The sequence below is a fragment of the Tauraco erythrolophus genome, chromosome 25, assembly GCF_009769465.1.
Source record: "Tauraco erythrolophus isolate bTauEry1 chromosome 25, bTauEry1.pri, whole genome shotgun sequence".
Classification (NCBI taxonomy): Eukaryota; Metazoa; Chordata; class Aves; order Musophagiformes; family Musophagidae; genus Tauraco; species Tauraco erythrolophus.
Window position 1 is genome coordinate 771,948 of NC_141489.1, and position 17,546 is coordinate 789,493.

General features: G+C 65.7%; 1 protein-coding gene across 2 annotated transcripts; it reads left to right on the top strand.

The window, feature by feature from the left end:
• The first annotated feature begins 109 nt into the window (after positions 1–109).
• On the top strand, positions 110–17,058 carry JUP (junction plakoglobin). 2 transcript variants are annotated; one of them, XM_086626393.1, is made up of 16 exons: positions 110–137; positions 9,315–9,547; positions 10,261–10,263; positions 10,540–10,793; positions 11,346–11,584; positions 11,955–12,156; positions 12,618–12,762; positions 13,225–13,328; positions 14,064–14,402; positions 14,787–14,942; positions 15,087–15,206; positions 15,371–15,521; positions 15,659–15,780; positions 16,052–16,091; positions 16,420–16,589; positions 16,827–17,058. In XM_086626393.1, exons 2-15 carry the CDS (start codon positions 9,322–9,324, stop codon positions 16,563–16,565), a joined length of 2,247 nt encoding a protein of 748 aa, XP_086482519.1. In that variant the 5' UTR covers positions 110–137; positions 9,315–9,321; the 3' UTR covers positions 16,566–16,589; positions 16,827–17,058. The 2 variants fall into 2 exon arrangements, with proteins under 2 accessions (XP_086482519.1, XP_086482518.1); XM_086626392.1 differs by lacking the exon at positions 10,261–10,263.
• The last annotated feature ends 488 nt before the right edge of the window (positions 17,059–17,546 follow it).

Consider the following 17,546-nt stretch of genomic DNA (forward strand, 5'->3'; position numbering starts at 1 on the left):
AGCGATGCGGAGGCTGCGGGGCGGGGCGTGTGGAGGGGCGGGGCGGAGGCGGGGCGGGGCGCGGGGCGCTGCTCGCCTTTTGTTCGGGCAGGAGCGGGGCGGCCGCCAGTGTCCGCGCAGGGGGAGCCGCCGCGCAGGTGAGCCGGGACGGGGCCGGGCCCGGAGCCTGGGCGGGCCGGGGCGTGGGGTGCGGGGGCAGCCGGAGCGGGGGCCGCGCGTCCCGGGCTGCGCGTCCCGGGCTGCGGAGCGCCGGGGCTGGGCGGGCTCCGCCGTGCGGGGCTGGGGAGCGGCCGCGCTCGGGGCGGGGGGGAACCGGTGGGCCGGGCAGTTCCAGCCGCCCCGGGTCGGTACCGTCGCCGCCCGGGGCAGCGCTCCCCGCAGGCGGCAGAGCCGGCGCGGAGCTGTGCGCCGCCCGTGAGCCCGGCTCGTCCCGCCCGGGGCTGGGGCGAGCGCCGCGGCTGTCGGTGGCCGAGCCCAGCCCGCGCGGAGCCGGTCGGGCGGGTCCCTGGGGCGACGCCCCCGCGGGCGGTCGGGCTGTCCCGGCCCCCGCTCCCGCCTGGCGCTGCAGGAGCGAGTTTGCAAGTTGCGCCCCGGTGCGAGGCGGCGGCTTCGTCCCCGGCACCGCCCGGGCGAGGCCTCGGCACGCTGCTCGCCCCGGTGGCCGCGGGGCTCTTACGTAAACGGCGGCTGCTGGGTGCCGCGGCCGGTCCTGCCCGGTGCCCGCTCGAGGCCCCGGCGGGCCCCCCCTCACCTTCAGCCGCGGCCGCGAGGTGCGTTCCCAGGCTGCCGGGGCTGGGCGTGCGGGGGGGTCGAGAAGGAATCGGGCGGCCCGGTGTCACCGGGGCAGCCCCGCCGTGGGGTGAGTGGTGGGTGCTGCTCTGCCCGGGGGCGGGGGGGTCCCAGCTGAGCCCCCCGCGAGCGGCTGACAGCGGATATCCGTGCGGGGAAACATGGGGGGAGCGGAACTCGGCTGGCGTTTTGTCTGCTAATTGCGTTAGCTGAGTGATTAGCTTAATTAATCGAGTTTACAGTGCAGATGAAAGGATAATGCTGAAATATTGCTGGGAGTTGCCCGGAGAAGGGAAACGCGGGCTGTCGTGTGAGCAACTTGGGGAGACGTTTGTGCCGCGAGAGGAGCGTGAACGCTGCCCAGGAGGGCACGGCCGCCTGCCGGGGACGGTCCGAGGTGACCTGGTGCCACCGCCGTGCCCGCACGGGTGTGAAGGCAGCAGCTGCCCCTGCCAGGCTGCGGTGCCCCTACACCCCTCTGGCTTTCCCGTGGTGCTGGGGCGTGCCTGGGTCAGCCCTGTGTCTGGGGCGATGTTCCATGTCGGCTTCCTCATGCTGGAAGGATGGTGGGACCAGGGGTGCCCTGTGACCCAGCTGGGTCTGGCCCCTGCAGTCGCTGCACCTCCTGCTCCAGCCCACGTCACCCTGGTTTTGGTGCCAGTGCCACTTGCCAGCTCCGACACCTGGCGGTGTCGTGTCCGTCTGCTGTTGGGGAGCCGGGGGCGAGGTGTCTCCCTGCCAGCTGCCGTGGGGCCAGGGCTGCTGTGGGTGTTTGCTCGGGGCTGTCATCTGCAGCCAGGGTGGGCGCAGTGCCTGTGGGGTCTGCTCCTGGCCCTGCTCTCCCGGTAACAGGGCTGGGGAGGTTTGAAGGTCCCTTTCTGTGTTATCAGAGTTGGCTGGAAGGGTGCGGGGTACCCAGTGAAACAGGCTTTGCCCATCTAAAGCCTGTAATTGTTCATTGCTTTGGAGGATTTCCACAAAGTGTCATGAAAAACTCATTTTCCTGCTAATTTGGCTTAAACAAGTTGGCCATCAGGACTGGAACGCTCAGAGCTCCTGGCATCGGTGGCGGAGGGGTGTTTTTCCCCTCCAGAACTGGCTCCTACTTGGGTGCTGGGGGAGACCTGGGTCCCCAGTGCTTGGGGAGCTCACGGGGCGCTGGGGGAAGGTGGGGCGGCCACAGCGGGGCCCTCGCTGCCAGACAATGACGTTTACAGTCTATTGTCTGGGCGATGTGGCGCGTCCTCGCCGGCTCCAGGAAGCGCGTGCATCCCCGGCGGGGCGAGGTGGGCTGCTGGGAGGGTCTGCCAGGGCTGGGCACACGAGCGATCCCCGCACCGTGCCCGGAACCTCGACCACCTCAGCACCGTGGGCGGCTCGTGGCTTGGCTGCAGCTGGGGGCCTTGGGAATTCCCCCGCTGGTCCCGGTGCTGCATTTCGGTGTAACATTCAGTGCTGTCCTAATCCCATTAACTCTCCCCTTTGTTTCCCCCACCTGAAATCCTTAATCGGCGCTGGCAGCCGGGGCAGGCAACTGCGGCGCAGCTGCGCGGCTCTTTCGGCGGAGGCTGTTCCTGTGACGGTGGCTTCCCTTCCAGGCTGTGGTTTGCTGGGGGAGCACTTGATGGGATTTGGCTTCTTATCGCACTTCCAGATCTCCGGGGTTTAAGACGGCGCTTCTGCAGATGGCGGAGCCTTCGGGAGCGGAGCTGCCCTTGGCCTCGCTTTGCCAAGCTGGGGAGGCGGAGGCTCTTTGCAGAGAACTTGCAAGACTCTAATTGCAGCATCTGCACCGAGGCTTGTGCTAGTCTTGGAGGTTCAAATTAGACTGGCTTCTAATTAGCAGAAGTTAAAAAGAAATTTAATTTCTATTAAAACAGTGCAAGTCTAGCTTTAACCTTGATTTCAGCTGCTTTCCCACCTAGACAGGCCCCGTGTCGGGTGCGTGGGGCACCCGGTGTCACCCAGCGCCGGGGCTTGGGTGGTGGTCTCAGCCCATGAGACCATGGGGTGTCCCAGGTCGGTCTGTGTGGATGGAAGCAGCTGGGATGGCAGCTCAGGACGACACCAGGGCTGCAGCGGTGCCTTGAGTCACCGCAGCGTTCTCCGATTCGGGAGGGTTTGTTTTCCTCCCCTTCCCCACGGATACAGTTTGGTGAAGCAGCAGAGGATGGCGGGGCCATGATGGCACAGGTACTTCCTCTCCAAAAAAGTCTTAAAACTTGACCTAAGGAGCTAAACCCCACATCTGTGCTTAAACTGGGTTGGCTCCGGAGTCGTGCAGGTGCCTGGATGGGCAGAGCCCCTCGCCCCCTCCGCGTCCCACCTCTGGCACGAGAACGCCGCACGGCTCGTCGACAGCTGCGGGGGAGGTGAAGGTATTTCTAATTAGGCAGAGGTTTGAAATACCCGTCTAAATATGCCAGCCCTGATGGGTTTTGCTGTGGCTGCTGACAGGCCCGGAGGCATTTCAACGCGCCTCCGTCGCTCGGCTCCGAAATCGCTCCGTGAACGGGGCGAGAGCCTCGCGCGGTGCCCGCGGGTGCTGGGGCTGGTCGGGCAGCCCGCGCTGTCTGTGCTGGTTTGAACCCCGCGAGTCTCGGGCTCCTGCCGAGACCCCGAGCAGGAGCTGGGAGCAGGGTGGAGGTGGAACACTTGGTGTTTTCCGAATATCCACGCCTGGGTGATCGCGGTGCGGTGGGTGGTGAAGGCGAGTGAGCAGCAGTGCCCTCCTGGGGGGAACCCGCTCCGGTGCCGGAGGGGGGCACGGACCCGGGGTGTGGGCTGCGCTGTGGTCCAGCATGGCTTTTGGGGAGGGGCGGGGGGGGATGGCTGGATGAAGCGCGTGTGCTTCCCTGGTGGGGGAGAGACCTTTGGCCGCCGCAGGGAGCCCTGCCGTAATCGCGGTGACGCGCGGGCAGAGCCCCGGTGACAATCATTAACTTGCTCCGACAGGCCGGGCGCTGACGGGTGTTGGTGATAATTTCTTGTGAAGCGTCTGAACTTTACAGATGCGATGCAATTGGATGCAGAAATTAAGCCGGGGCTCAGCAGCTCCGCGGCCCTCCCCGCTGCCTCGGCTCCTCCGGCAGCGTCAGGGCAAGGCGGCAAAATCCCGCGTTTCTGGGCACCGCGGCTGGAGCTGGGAACAGCCCGCGAGCCTCAAAGCCTGAATTTAAACCCTGCAATTACCATGTTCTTAAAGGACGACTTGTTCTTCGCGCTCTTTAAAACAAAATAATGATTTTCTTTTTTTTGTCCAGATGGAGTTATTGTGATTAATTGCACCGTGCCAGTTCTGCTTTCCACGGACAAGTGGCGAGTTCCCATCTTTCCCAGCAGTGTTTCTAATGAGATCAGCAAACTGTAATTGAGGAGGGGATGTGCCCGCGTGGGTCCTCGCGATCCTGGTGCCTCCGTGGGTGGCAGCGTCTGCGCCAGCAGCTGGGGATGTGGGGAGGGAAGATGGGCTGCCCGAGACCCTGTGATGGGTCTTTTGGCATGTGAATGTCCCTGGGAAAAACCTCGTGGGTGGGGTTATGCCATGGGGCTCGCCCCATGTGGGCAGAGCCAGCCAGACATGGCACAAGAGCTGTGAGAGGGGATCTGATCCCAAATCAGGCTGCCAGCTCCATGCTGGTGCCCAGCAGTGCTGTGCATGCAGGGCAGGGAGGTGACACTGGGCGAGCCGGGGCTGCGCAGGGCACGGCGTGGGCAGCGGGGCTCCCCCGGGAAGCTGAAGCCGTGGTGCTGCAGTCAGTGCTTTGGCACAGCTCTTGCCCAAGTCCCATCGCCCGGCGGTTCCTGGCGCCGTGGTGCCCGTGCGAGGGCGTGGCCGTGCCACGGTGTGCTGCAGGAGGTGGGTGTCCTGCCCGGCGCTGTGCGCGCTCTCGCAGCGGGAGAGCCCTTGATGGATAATACCGTGTCATTTTGCGGTGCCAAGTGCCAAAATGTTGCAGCCCGGACTTGGCGTGTGCTGGAGCTGTCAGGAGCTGTTAACTCGGGCGAAGGGAAGGCGCGGGATGGAGAGCAGGCTCTGCCTGATGGAGAGCATCAGCCAAGCGGAGCGGGTCGTGGCGGAGATGCCATGCTGCCTGATCTCACCGTGCTCGGGGGGATGCAGCACCCCCTGAGTAGCGGGAGTGGGGGCTTCACATGGGGCTTTTGGCAGCTCAAACAGCCGCGTTGGGAGCAGCTGGAAAATCAAGAGGGTTTTGGAGCCTCCCTGGGTGTGAGGAGCGGCTCTCGCTGCCCTCCCTGAGTGACCTGAAGTTGTGGGAGCTGGTGGGGTGGCCGGGAGCTGCTCCGCACACGCGAGCGTCAGTGAGCAAAGGCCACCGGCTCCTTTGTGTGCGGGGGGGGCCGGGGCTCCTTGCGCCGTTACTCCCCGCTGTCTAACGAGGGGCCGATCCCCCGTCACCCGTCTCCTCCTCATTCAACTTCCAGCTGCTCTCCTTCCCCTTTGAATTCTTCCACCCACCATCACTGTAGAGCTTCGTTAGCTGCTGCCCCGGCTCCATCAGCCGTCAGTGCCGTGGTGTCGCTTCCTGGGTGCCCCTGGGCACGGGGTTGCAGGCGGTGGGCGATCCTGGGGTGCAGCCATCCTGGGTGCCCTTGGCCCTGGGAGGGCTCCGGTGCCGCACGTAAGTGCTTCTGAAATCGTCTTTTCTCACGTTGCGTTTGCAGAATTGCCTTAACAGCCCCTGCCTGAGACTTGGCATGTGGAGGGGTGCTCTCTGCCCCCCACCTGTCACGCAGGAGTGACCCCCGCTGGGGGTCCCTGTTGCCACTCCCCAGGAAGCCCCTGGGCAGCAGCTGTTTCTGCATGAAGCAGCGTTCGTGGTGTCCCCGGTGCTGCTTTGGGCAGCTCAGCCGGATGCCTGCTGGCTGCATCCCGCCTGCGTGAGGCCGAAGGCTTCTCCTGGCAGCCAGAGGGAAGGGCTGGTCAGGCTGGGGGCTGCGTGTTTGCCGGAGACTTCCTCCGCAGACGGTGTCCCGGGGGGGCGATGCTGCCTGGACGCTGATCAAATGGCTCTGGGGGCGGACGCACCACTGGCTGGTGCCTCGCAGCTGTGGGAGCTTCCTCTGCTTCTCCCGGTGTTCCCGGCTGCGGGAAGTGGTGGGAGGGGGATTGACCTCCTGGCTCTCCGCTGTGTGGGGGTGGCTGAAGCCCCCTGCACCACTCGGCCCCTTCCCCGTCGTGGTGCTGGGACAGGCTGCAGCTGCTCCTCAAGTCGCGCCATCCCCTCTGTGGGGTCCCCCACCTCTGCCTCCCTGTTTCTTGGGGGGTTTCTTGCTGTTCCTGGCATTGAGTCCCATTTCCCTGGGGTCTGTGTGGGCAGGGGGGCTCAGCCAGGACTCGGTGGTGCCATGCTGGTTAGTAGCAGCCAGGGAGGCAATGACAGGAGGGAGATAAGGACGGGCTCAGCAGCGATGGTCCTACTGCCGTGCTGGGTTGTGGAGGGAGCTGGATCCCACCCGGGCATCCCTCATGCTCATGGCTGACCCCTCCAGGGCTGGTACTTTCACGTGTGCCCCAAATTCCCCCTGCTTCTCCCTCTTGCATGAGCTGCTGCCCTCCCTTCGCTGCCGACGGGGGTCCTGCCCGCTGCAGCCACTCACCACCAAAAGCGTCGCCAGGGAACGGCTGCTTCTGAGGGTGAACCCAGGCGTAACCAGCGTCCCCCGCCTTGGCGCTGCCCGTCTCGCCCTCACCCTGCTGAAGAGGAGGACATCTGAGGACAGAGCCCAGCCGTGGAGGATGGCGGAGAAGCTCGTGCCAGGCGTCTGGCCTGTGCGGAGCAACAAGCAGAGGACGTTTGACACAGGGTTCAGAAAATGCCACCGTCTGCCGCTGCGGCGTCTGACATTTGTGCCACTGACCCCGTCACCGCGGGTGCTGCTGGCCTTGCCAGCTGCCCGCGGCGCTGAGCGGACCCCGCAGCTGCGGTGGGGTGATGCTCCAGGGGCAGGATGGGCACTGTGTTTAGTGTGGTGCCTGTGGTCCCTTTTGGGTGAGTCCTGGGGATGGAGGGTCCCCTGAGCCATGTAACGCCTGTCCCCGCGGCCCCTCTCCTGCGGCTGCGGGGTGCCATGTGCAGGTGGGTCTGGCACGGTGCTTGTTAGTGAGGGAACCTCCCCTCCTAGCTGGAGGAGCTGGTCTGGGGCTGATCCTGAGCTTGTGTGCGGGCTCTGAGGAGCTTTGCTGGCTTTGGATGTGGCAGGGGGGTGGCTCGTGCACGATGCAGGGCCCCGGGAGAGGCGATGTCTGAGCTGAACTCATGGAGGTTTGAAAAATTAAGTGCCCGTCACGCACATGTAAATTGTAGAGCAGCTGTTACCAGTCGACCAATGGTGCAGGTGGCACCGGCCCCTCCTGCCAGCTTTCTGCTGTCCTGAGGTCCCTGCCCAGGCTGGAGTGGGTGCTTGGGGTCCTTACACCCCCGTCGCTGGTGCAGGGAGCTTTCCTGCCCTTGGCTCTGCTCTCCCCTTGCCCACCCTGCCAGGGCTTTGCACACCATCTCCTGGTGCGATGGCTCATACCAGTTCCTGCACCGTGGCGACTTGCCCCACCGGTGCCTGCCGAGTGTGTCCTGCCCACCATGCTTCCTTGGGCATCGCTTGGCTTTGCTCTTCTCGGGCTTCCCGATGCAATTCGGAGGCTCTGCCACCGCGGCCGGCGTGACGCAGCTGGCAGGACTCGCTCTGCAAACTCGACAGCTAATGAACGCGTGCAGGGTGTGCAGCACCATGGCACTCCTGGCGTGGCACAGGGGCTCTCCAGGCCCAACCCTGCTCTGGCGCGGGGTGGGGAGCGGAGCCGGGCTCACCCCTCGCCCCCAGCACCGTGCGTCACGCACCGCCCTGCCGCGCTGAACGGAAACCCCGGCTCCCGCCCGCGTCCTGCCGTGGGAACGGTCTGCGCCCGCTGCGCTCCGTTAATGGGTCCCGCTGCCGTATGAACATGCATTATGCACAGCCCATTGGAGCCGGAGCAGCACTTAGTCTGCGGGTTGCTGCTCGACAGCTCGAAATCTATGGAATTGGCGGAGCAGTGCCCTGCCGTGGCTCCGGGAAGGTGGCGGGGGGGATGGGTGCGGTGGGATGCAGGATGTGTCCAGCCAGGGGGATGGGAGCGTGGTGAGTCTCCTGCCTCCCACCCAGCCTGGGAATGGGTATTTGTGCCCGGGCTGGGATGCTGGCCTGTGCCACTCGCGAGGGCTCGGCTGCTACTTGGGAACAGCCAGCAGCGCTGGGGCGAGCCGTGCCAAGCCCGTGCGTGCTGTGCCCTGCCAGGCTGCCCCGCACATGCCGTGTCCTCAGCTGCCAGCACAGTGGGGACCAGGGGCTGGCGGGGGGTTCATCCCCGTTTCCTGCACTTCCCCGAGGAGGGTGCTGGGGCCCGAGGCCGCCGCGCCAGCCTGGCTGGTCCCCGTGAGCCCCGAGCTGTGCCGGGCGCTGGAGCGGAGCCAGGGGTGCGTGGCCGCCCCGGTCCAGCTGGCTACATGAATCAGTGCTGGTGGAGGTGGTAATTATGGCTCTGGCAGTGCGGTTGCTGCTGCACCCAGCTATGCCGGGCGGCAGCTGCTCCTGCGCCTCTTATCGCCTCTGAAACTCTGACTCATCCCCGCTCGCTCCTGCGCGGCCGGAGGAAGGGGCAGAAATCCCGGTGGGTGCCATGGCAGTGGAGCTGGCGGGGCGCTGCCTCCATCCCGTGGATGCAGGGCTGGTGACTCAGAGCCCCGCAGCGTCCGCCTGCCCCGCTGAGCTCCGGGCTCAATCCCTGAGCCGGCCTCCCTCCCCAAATTACCGACGAGGGAAGCCCAGCCCTGCTCGCAGGCAACCTTGGCTTGTTTGTCCTGAATTCTGGGATGTGCTGCGCTGCCCTGTCCCGGCACCGTGTAGCTGTGACGCAGTGCTTGGCACAGCGCGGGCAGTGCCTGGCCCCCGCCCACACCGTGGGCGCTTGTGGTGCTGAGCACCCATGGGAGAGCTGAGCTGGTGGCTTTGCCTGGTTGTTTTTAGGTGCTTTAGGAGTGTCCCAGAGAGCTTTATTCCCCAAGCCCCGGCACTGTGGCTGCCCCCAGCTCTGTGCCAGGTCCTGCCTCTGGAAACTGGGCTTCGAAGAGCCCATGGGCAGCCTGGATTGGGGGGGGCGATGGCTGCGGGGTCCCTGCGTGCCGGGCAGAGCCTGCTCACGCCTTTGCCGACGAGGCGGTGAGACACGGCGTGGTCGGCTCAGCCAGCCGCATGCGGTCTGTGCCGGTTGCAGCCGCGGTTCGTGTCTGAACACGAGCAGCAAAGTGCTGAGCTGGGGGTTCGTCATCCCGGTGCCGCCTTTCATCTGGCGTGGGGGTGGAGGGCAGATAGCGATCTGCGCCAGATCTGCGCCATCTGCTCGTGGGCTGCGCAGGGGCCGCCACGCCGGGGGCTGCCGCGCGGTTTGGGGCAGGAGAGGGGTCGGAGGGTGCCCCAGCGACCTGGGCTCTGCCAGAGGCATAAGTTCTCCCCTCCCCACCCTGCAGAGCAGCCATGGAGGTGATGAACATGATGGAGCAGCCGATCAAGGTGACGGAGTGGCAGCAAACCTACACCTACGACTCGGGCATCCACTCTGGCGTCAACACCCAGGTGCCCTCCGTCAGCAGCAAGTGCCTGGGGGATGATGACGAGGTCTATGGGAAGCAGTACACCATCAAGAAGACAACCACCACGAGCTACTGCCCGGGAGGGAGCCAGGGCCAGAGCCAAGCACAAGGTAGGGGCTGCGGGGCCGGGCACGTCCACGAGCTCGACTACTCCTCTGCTGCCTTCCTGTGCCTCCCCCAGGAGCCGTGCTCCTTCTGGGCACTCCTCCACGCTGCCTTCCACACCCCAGGAGTAGTTGCTGCCTAAAATACACTCCCTCCTGTCCTCCTCACGCCGAGAGGCTCTGGCGTAGGGGCGGCACGCAGCCAGCCCGCCCCGGCGCTGAGCTGTGCACGCACATCCGCGCGCCGGTGGGTTGGCTGGAGACAGGAACAGCTGATCCCAGCCCACGGATCGGCCGTCTGCTCCGCTGCCTGTCTGCCTGCTCGGGAAACCTGTCTCGGCACGGCTGGCAGAGCTGCTGGCATGTGCCGCCGAGCCCTGCGGGCTGGTGTGTCTCCTGCTGCTGCGGGGGCGAAGCAGGACGAGCCGCAGCCCCCACAGCCAAAGGAGATGCTTCCCCCAGCTTTGCCCCTTAGAAGAGGGCAGGTTTGCTCTGCTCGCCTTGGCCGTTCCGGGCCCTGGAGGGTTGAATCCCCAGCTCCCCCGGGGGGGCAGAGCCCCATGGAGAGGGACGAGCCCTCCTGTGCCCCACGCGGTCCCTGTGCCGCAGAGGTGGGGACCGCGGCGGCTGCTGCATTATCTCTGCCCCTCGGGTCACACTTGTGCCCATGTCCTCCATGGGGAAAGCCTCCGTGTCCTTCTCCTAATCCCCACTGCTAGCTGGTCCCAAGTTGCAGATATCTTTAATTTTTTAATTAATGGGCCGTGTGTGACAACTGTCTAATCACGCTGCCTAATTGAGCGCCGTCTTATCTCTGCGCTGCCGTATCTGTCCGCGCTTTGGAGCGCCGACTCCCCGCGGAGCGCGCCGGGACTGCTGACGTTGCCGGTGTCGGTGCGCGAAGCTCTTGCTCAGCTAATTGAAACAGGAAAGCAGAGCTGGGAGCGCTCCTGGGAGCGAGCCTGAGTCTGACGCTGCCTCCACGTCTGCCCCCGCAGCGGACATGGAGGCTCAGCTGGCCATGACCCGTGCCCAGCGCGTCCGCGCCGCCATGTACCCCGAGACGGTGGAGGACCGCTCGCTGCTGCTCACCACGCAGCTGGAGGGGCAGCAGACCAACGTGCAGCGCCTGGCCGAGCCCTCGCAGATGCTGAAGTCGGCCATCGTGCACCTCATCAACTACCAGGACGACGCCGAGCTGGCCACCCGTGCCATCCCAGAGCTCACCAAGCTGCTCAACGATGAGGATCCGGTAAGGAAGCGTGGTTTGCCCGTGCGTGGCTCTGAGCTGTCAGCTGCCAGGCTCACGGGACGTGCTCCCCCAGCCGTGGTGGCACAGCTGGCACCCATCCTGGCAGGGCTCCGTGGCCACCATCCGGCTCCTTCCTCTTGACAAAGCTCTGTGGTTGCCACTGCCCCGTGGCAGGACAGAGCCCACCACTGCCCACCGCAGCTCCTTGCAGCCCATCCCTGCTGCACGGGCACGGCGCTCCTGCCCTGGCCCTGTGCAGACACCGAGCGTTTCTTGCCAGCTCTCGGCGCTCCAGCCCCCAACCCGCAGCACGTCGGTGCTCCGTGGCCCGACCGCACGCTGCCCACTGCTGCCAACCGCAGCGTAGCTCCGGGAGCGTCGCGGATGAGGATCGTTTAAAATAACAGTCCTGCCCTGCACTGCCATGCTGGCTCTGCCACCCCAGCACCGCCCTGCCTGGCACAACGCGTGGCAGCGGGATCCCTCCTGTCCCTGTGGCTGCGGGTAGCGGCAGGACCCCCTCCCACCCTCCGGCTTCTCTCCCCGCCCCAGGTGGTTGTCAGCAAAGCGGCCATGATCGTCAACCAGCTCTCCAAGAAGGAGGCGTCGCGCCGCGCCCTGATGCAGTCGCCGCAGATCGTGGCGGCCGTGGTCCGCACCATGCAGAGCACCAGCGACCTGGACACGGCGCGCTGCACCACCAGCATCCTGCACAACCTCTCGCACCACCGCGAGGGCCTGCTCTCCATCTTCAAGTCCGGCGGCATCCCGGCCCTCGTCAGGATGCTGAGGTACGGGGGTGCTGCCGGGGGGTCCCCCCGAGGCTGGAGGCAGAGCAGGGGAGGGCTCATGCTGCCCCTCGACGTGGGTCCTGCATCTGCCCGTGCCGAAACGAGGGAGTGGGAGACCTCGAGCCTGCCAGCCAGTGTGGGGGCAGGAGGAGGGGAGCAGCCCCCCGCGCTGCCTTCTCCGTGGAGATGGGGCTCAGTCTGTGCCCTGCCCTGGGATGAGGTGTGCCCTCCCCACGGGCCGCCCCGGGGTTGTGTGGCACGGCGCCTGCACACCGGAGGGCGCTGGGGGAGAGCCGGGGCTCAGGGCAGCCCCGCGGGGCTCCTCTGGCAGCCGCCTGCGCCGACGTGACTCTGTGCCGCCCGCCCGCAGCTCGCCCGTCGAGTCAGTCCTCTTCTATGCCATCACCACCCTGCACAACCTGCTGCTCTACCAGGAAGGGGCCAAGATGGCCGTGCGCCTGGCCGACGGCCTGCAGAAGATGGTTCCCCTGCTGAACAAGAACAACCCCAAGTTCCTGGCCATCACCACCGACTGCCTGCAGCTCCTCGCCTACGGCAACCAGGAGAGCAAGGTGGGCACGTGTGCCCCTTGGCCATGGCCGGCAGCGGAGCGGTCGTGCTGTCGGCATCGCTGCTGCGTCCAACCGCTCGCGGGTGGAGCGTCCCCGACAGCGCAGGCTGTCGTGGTCCGGCCGGTACATCCGCTCGGATGAGTTTCTCCCCCGGCTGCTCCGGGCGATGCCTCTGTCGTTGTTCTTCGGCCGCTCCCGCACACCAGTTGCCCCGACCTCGCGCGGAGGTTCGGTCCCTGCTCCTGCCCCAGTGCTGCCCAGCCGGGGGGCTGCTGCCCGTCCCACCCATGGCGTGGGGCAGGGGACTGCAGTGCACAGTGTTGGGGTGGTGGTGGCACTGCTGGGTGCCAAGGGCTCGGACCTCCTCCTGCCTGGCTCGTGTCTTTGTGGGGAAATGGGAGCGGTGGTCCCAGCAGCCCCGAGCTGCCACGCGCCCCGACCCCGGCCCTCCTGTCTTGCAGCTGATTATTTTGGCCAACGGAGGACCCCAGGCCCTGGTGCAGATCATGCGCAGCTACAACTACGAGAAGCTGCTCTGGACCACGAGCCGGGTGCTCAAGGTGCTGTCGGTGTGTCCCAGCAACAAGCCCGCTATCGTGGAGGCTGGTAAGGGGCAGGGGGCTGCGGCAGCGCGGGTGGCAGACGAGAGGAGGGGGGTGGTGGCAGGATGGCGGAGGTGATGGTGCCATCTTGAGACAGGCAGATGCCTTGTACAGCCGGGTGAAACCTCCTGCGCCCGACCTGGGTTCCTGCTCTGAAAGGCTGCCGAGGTGCTTTCCTGGCACCGTGCATGGGCAGAATCTGGCCCAGCTGGCTGGGAGCTGTCTTTAGCCCGCGCCAAGCCACCAGCTGCATCATGCATTAGAGGCGTGGGGCGGATGGTGCCCAGCTCGTGCTCGCCCCACAGACCCTCCATCTCAGGTGGTGCCCAGCCCGCACTCACCCCGCGGACCCTCCAGCTTGGGTGGTGCCCAGCCTGTGCCCGCCCCGCGGACCTGCCAGCTCTCCCTTCCCTGCTGGGGCAGCTTTGCGTGTTTATGGATGGGCTGGTGTCTCCTTCCCTGGCAGGTGGCATGCAGGCACTGGGCAAGCACCTGACCAGCTCCAGCCCCAGGCTGGTCCAGAACTGTCTCTGGACGCTGCGGAACCTCTCTGACGTGGCCACCAAACAGGTGAGTCTGCGGCCCCCAGGTCGTGCTTGAACTCAGTGTTTCGGAGGCTCCTGCGAACCAGCTGCCGGGCTGCCCCTCGCCTCCGCCTGTGCCACACTGAGTCCAAAGCCACGTCCTTGTGCCTTTTCCAGCTGCCATGAGCCGTGTGTGCCTGGCAGAGCGAGGGGACGCCCCGCTGTGCCCGAGTCGTGGGAGGCTGCTTACAGCCCACGGCCCATCCCGTGCCAGCCGCCTGCCAGCACTCATGCTGCATTGGGGCACTGAGACCACCGGCAGCTGCTCACCCGCTCAGCAGGGCATCGCTGGGGCCGCTGATTGCTCTGGCTTGGGGAGCCCCTGGCAGCCACCCTGGTGCTGCCACTCACTCGGCTCCTTCCCTGCGCGGGAGCTGCCGCCGGGGCGGTTGTGCCCAGTGCGAGGGGGACCCTGAGCTCCGCTCCGGGGTTGCTCTCTCCAGCCCTTCACCCGCTCCCTGTGTGCTGGGGCGGCCTCTCCGCGCAGATTAGTGCCTGATGCAGCGTGGAAACTATTCGGGCTGGCGTGGAACCATCCCCGGCTCTGCCGAGCAAAGAGGGGACGCAGCCGTGGTGCCTTTAACTCCTTCCTGCCCGCTGCCTGCAGCTCCGGTTCCCCACGCTTGGGCAAGGGGCACGGGATGGGTGCAGGACTGCCGCTGGCCGAGCCCGGCTCCGGCTGTGCGGGATCGGGTCCAAGCTCCCGTCTCTGCTCCCGCAGGAGGGTCTGGACGGCGTCCTCAAGATCCTGGTGAACCAGCTGAGCTCTGACGATGTGAACGTGCTGACCTGTGCCACCGGCACCCTCTCCAACCTGACCTGCAACAACAGCAAGAACAAGACCCTGGTGACGCAGTCGAACGGGGTGGAGGCCCTGATCCACACCATCCTGCGGGCGGGCGACAAGGAGGACATCACCGAGCCGGCCGTCTGCGCGCTGCGGCACCTCACCAGCCGACACCCCGAGGCCGAGATGGCGCAGAACTCGGTGCGGCTCAACTACGGCATCCCCGCTATCGTCAAGCTCCTCAACCAGCCCAACCAGTGGCCGCTGGTCAAGGTGAGGGGCCAGGGGGGACGCTGGCGGCCAGAGGAAGGCGGTGGCTGGGCTCTGGCTCAAGGTGGGATGTGCTGCTGAGGGGTCCGCAGCCGGTGTGATGCACGGAGCTGTGGTGGGCTGGTGCCACCATGGCCCCTTGACGGCAGCTAATGGAGGAAACGGCTCGTGCCGGCTGCTTGGCTGAAATCGATACTCTCCCGGCCTCCCCCGCGGGGCCGGGGCCGGATCCGGTGTGGGAGGCAGCTGAAGTCAGTCTGTGCCACAGACGGGGATGGAGTGGGACGGGCAGGAGGAGGGGGGCCCGGCTGGCGGGGCCCGCGGGAGCACGTGCTGCTGCGATCTGTGGTCAAGACGACTCTCTCCTTCCCCCCTGCTCTCCTCCAGGCGACCATAGGTCTGATCCGCAACCTGGCCCTGTGCCCTGCCAACCATGCCCCGCTGCAGGAGGCCGCCGTCATCCCCCGCCTGGTCCAGCTGCTGGTCAAGGCTCACCAGGACGCCCAGCGGCACGTCGCAGCCGGCACACAGCAGCCCTACACGGTGAGTCCCCGCGGCAGGGGCTGCTTGGGCTTCCCCCTGCCCTGCTCCTGGCACCCCCAAAGCCGACCTGTCCCTGGGGGGTGGCCCGTGCCCACCCTCAGGGCGGTCGTGGGTTACCCCGGCTGAGCGCTCGTCCCCTGGCAGGACGGCGTGAAGATGGAGGAGATCGTGGAGGGGTGCACGGGGGCACTGCACATCCTGGCCCGGGACCCCATGAACCGCATGGAGATCTTCCGCCTCAACACCATCCCTCTCTTCGTGCAGGTCAGGGGCGGGGGGCACGCGGGGGCTGCGCTTTGCCCCCTCCTGCCCGGCTGGCGCAGCCCCATGGGGCTGGGGAGCCGCAGTGCCCACGCGCGTCAGACTGTGTCGGGAGCCCGGCGGCTCCTGGCTGGCTGCGTCACGTTGCCACTGATCTCCTCTGACAGCTCCTCTACTCGCCGGTGGAGAACATCCAGCGCGTGGCAGCGGGCGTGCTGTGCGAGCTGGCGCAGGACAAGGAGGCAGCAGATGCCATCGATGCTGAGGGGGCCTCGGCCCCCCTGATGGAGCTGCTGCATTCCAGGAACGAGGGGACGGGTGAGTGCCACCGTGCCAGGCCCTGTGCCGGGTGCTCTCCACTGCCTGGCATCGTCCCAGCTGCAGCCGCTCTGGGGCTTCTGGTGCTTCGGAGCCACGTGGCACCGGGAGCTGAGGCCGCTGCCCTTCTCCCGCAGCCACCTACGCGGCCGCCGTGCTCTTCCGAATCTCGGAGGACAAGAACCCCGACTACAGGAAGCGCGTCTCCGTGGAGCTCACCAACTCCCTCTTCAAGCACGACCCGGCAGCCTGGGAGGCGGTGAGCATCCTGCTGCGCGCCGAGACGAGCCCTCGTCCCGCGAGAAGCCGGGACCTCTCGGGGTGGCCCCATCCTCCTTCCAAAAGCTGCCGCCTCCGCCTCTGACCGGAGCTTGGATGGGAGCGACTGGCTAATGGGGGGTGGACGGGCCGTGGGCTCAGCTCTCTGCCAGCCCCAGGTTGTGGTACCGGCTCCTCGGGATGGGGCTGGGCACCGCGTAGCCCCGGAGCATCGTGCATCCCCTCTTCAGTTGTGTCACCTTCTTTCGTAGGCTCAGAGCATGATCCCCATCAACGAGCCCTACTCAGACGGTGAGTGCGCCACGGCTCTTCCTGCGCCGTCCCCCCGTGGGCTGTGCTCTGCTGGGGCAGGTGCCCCGTCTCACCAAACCAGGCTGGTTTTAAAACCTCTCTGGGGTGGCTGTGAGCTCAGTGCCAGCCCAGCCTAGGAGTGCTCAGCCCCTCTGTGTGCCAGAGCTGACCCAGAGGCTTTGGGGCAGGCAGGTGGCCAGTGACCCTCGTGTCCTTTGCGGCACCACGTGCCACACGCTGCCCTGGGCAGGGGGACCAGGCGGGTGGCGAGGGTCTGGAGAAGTCTCTCACCAGTGGGAGCTGAGGTTGCCACGTCCCTTCCCTGCAGAGCTGGACCCCGGCTACCGCCCCCTGTACTCGGGTGACATCCCCCTGGACCCCATCGACATGCACATGGACATGGACGGGGACTACCCCATGGACGCCTACAGCGACGGTGTCCGCGCGCCCTTCGCTGACCACATGCTGGCCTAACCCGCCCCGCAGCCCCCGCGCCAGGTAGGCGCTGGCGTGTGCCCGGGGTGCGGGCACTTATCGAGGGTGCGATGGGCCGTGGAGCGGGGCGGGTGGTGGGAAGAGGCAGGGCTGGCTGCTGGCACCCGGCGTGCCGCGGCATCCCTGGCACTGCCGTGGGTCTGTACCCCCATCGCCCCGTGGGCTCGGGGGCCCCTGGGCTCTGGTCTCCTCCCAAATCCCCCTGGTCGAGTAACGGGAGCTCTCTCCTGCCTGGCACAGGTGTTTTCTCCGTACAGAAGAGGGTGGCCCCAGAGCTGAGCGTTCGCAAGAAGGACTTGGGAGACAGAAGTGCCTGAGAAGACAAACTTTTCCATTCCCACGAGAGGTTTTATTTTTCCATTATTTTTTTTTCTTCGCTGTGGGTCTGTGGAGAAGGTCCTTCCTCCTGGGACTGCTTCGAGCACCTACTGCCGTATCCAGCATCCAAGATACTGTTTCTGAAGCTTTAAAACACACAAACCCTGCACCGTTAGCGACCTTTCATTGGCAAAATAGTCTTTTCTATGAATATATATTTCTTTTTTATTTTTAATATGGTGCCAACGGCTTTCGCCATCTTTAAGTTCGTGCTTTCTAACTTCCCCACTTCCCTTTGTTCTGCGTGTTAGTGTTCTAGGAAAGGAATCTAACACGGGAAACCCTTTGCTTTCCGCGAACTCGAACTTAATCAGGCCGACCCAGAGTTTGCTGAAAGCAAAGGGCACCGTGTCCCAGGACCTTCGTTTTAGCCATCGGGATGTCTGCGGTGTAGTTCTTTCCGATCAGCCGTTGGGGAGCTGACTTTGTGTACCTGCCTGTCCTACCAGTGCCCATAGAGGAGTGACTCCAGCATTAGGAACCGTGTCCTTGTACCGATCTCTCTTGCACATTTTAACCCGTTTCCCTTCTTTTTGGTGAGTGGTGTGTTTCCGTCCCCTCCTCCCTCATCTAAACCATTTT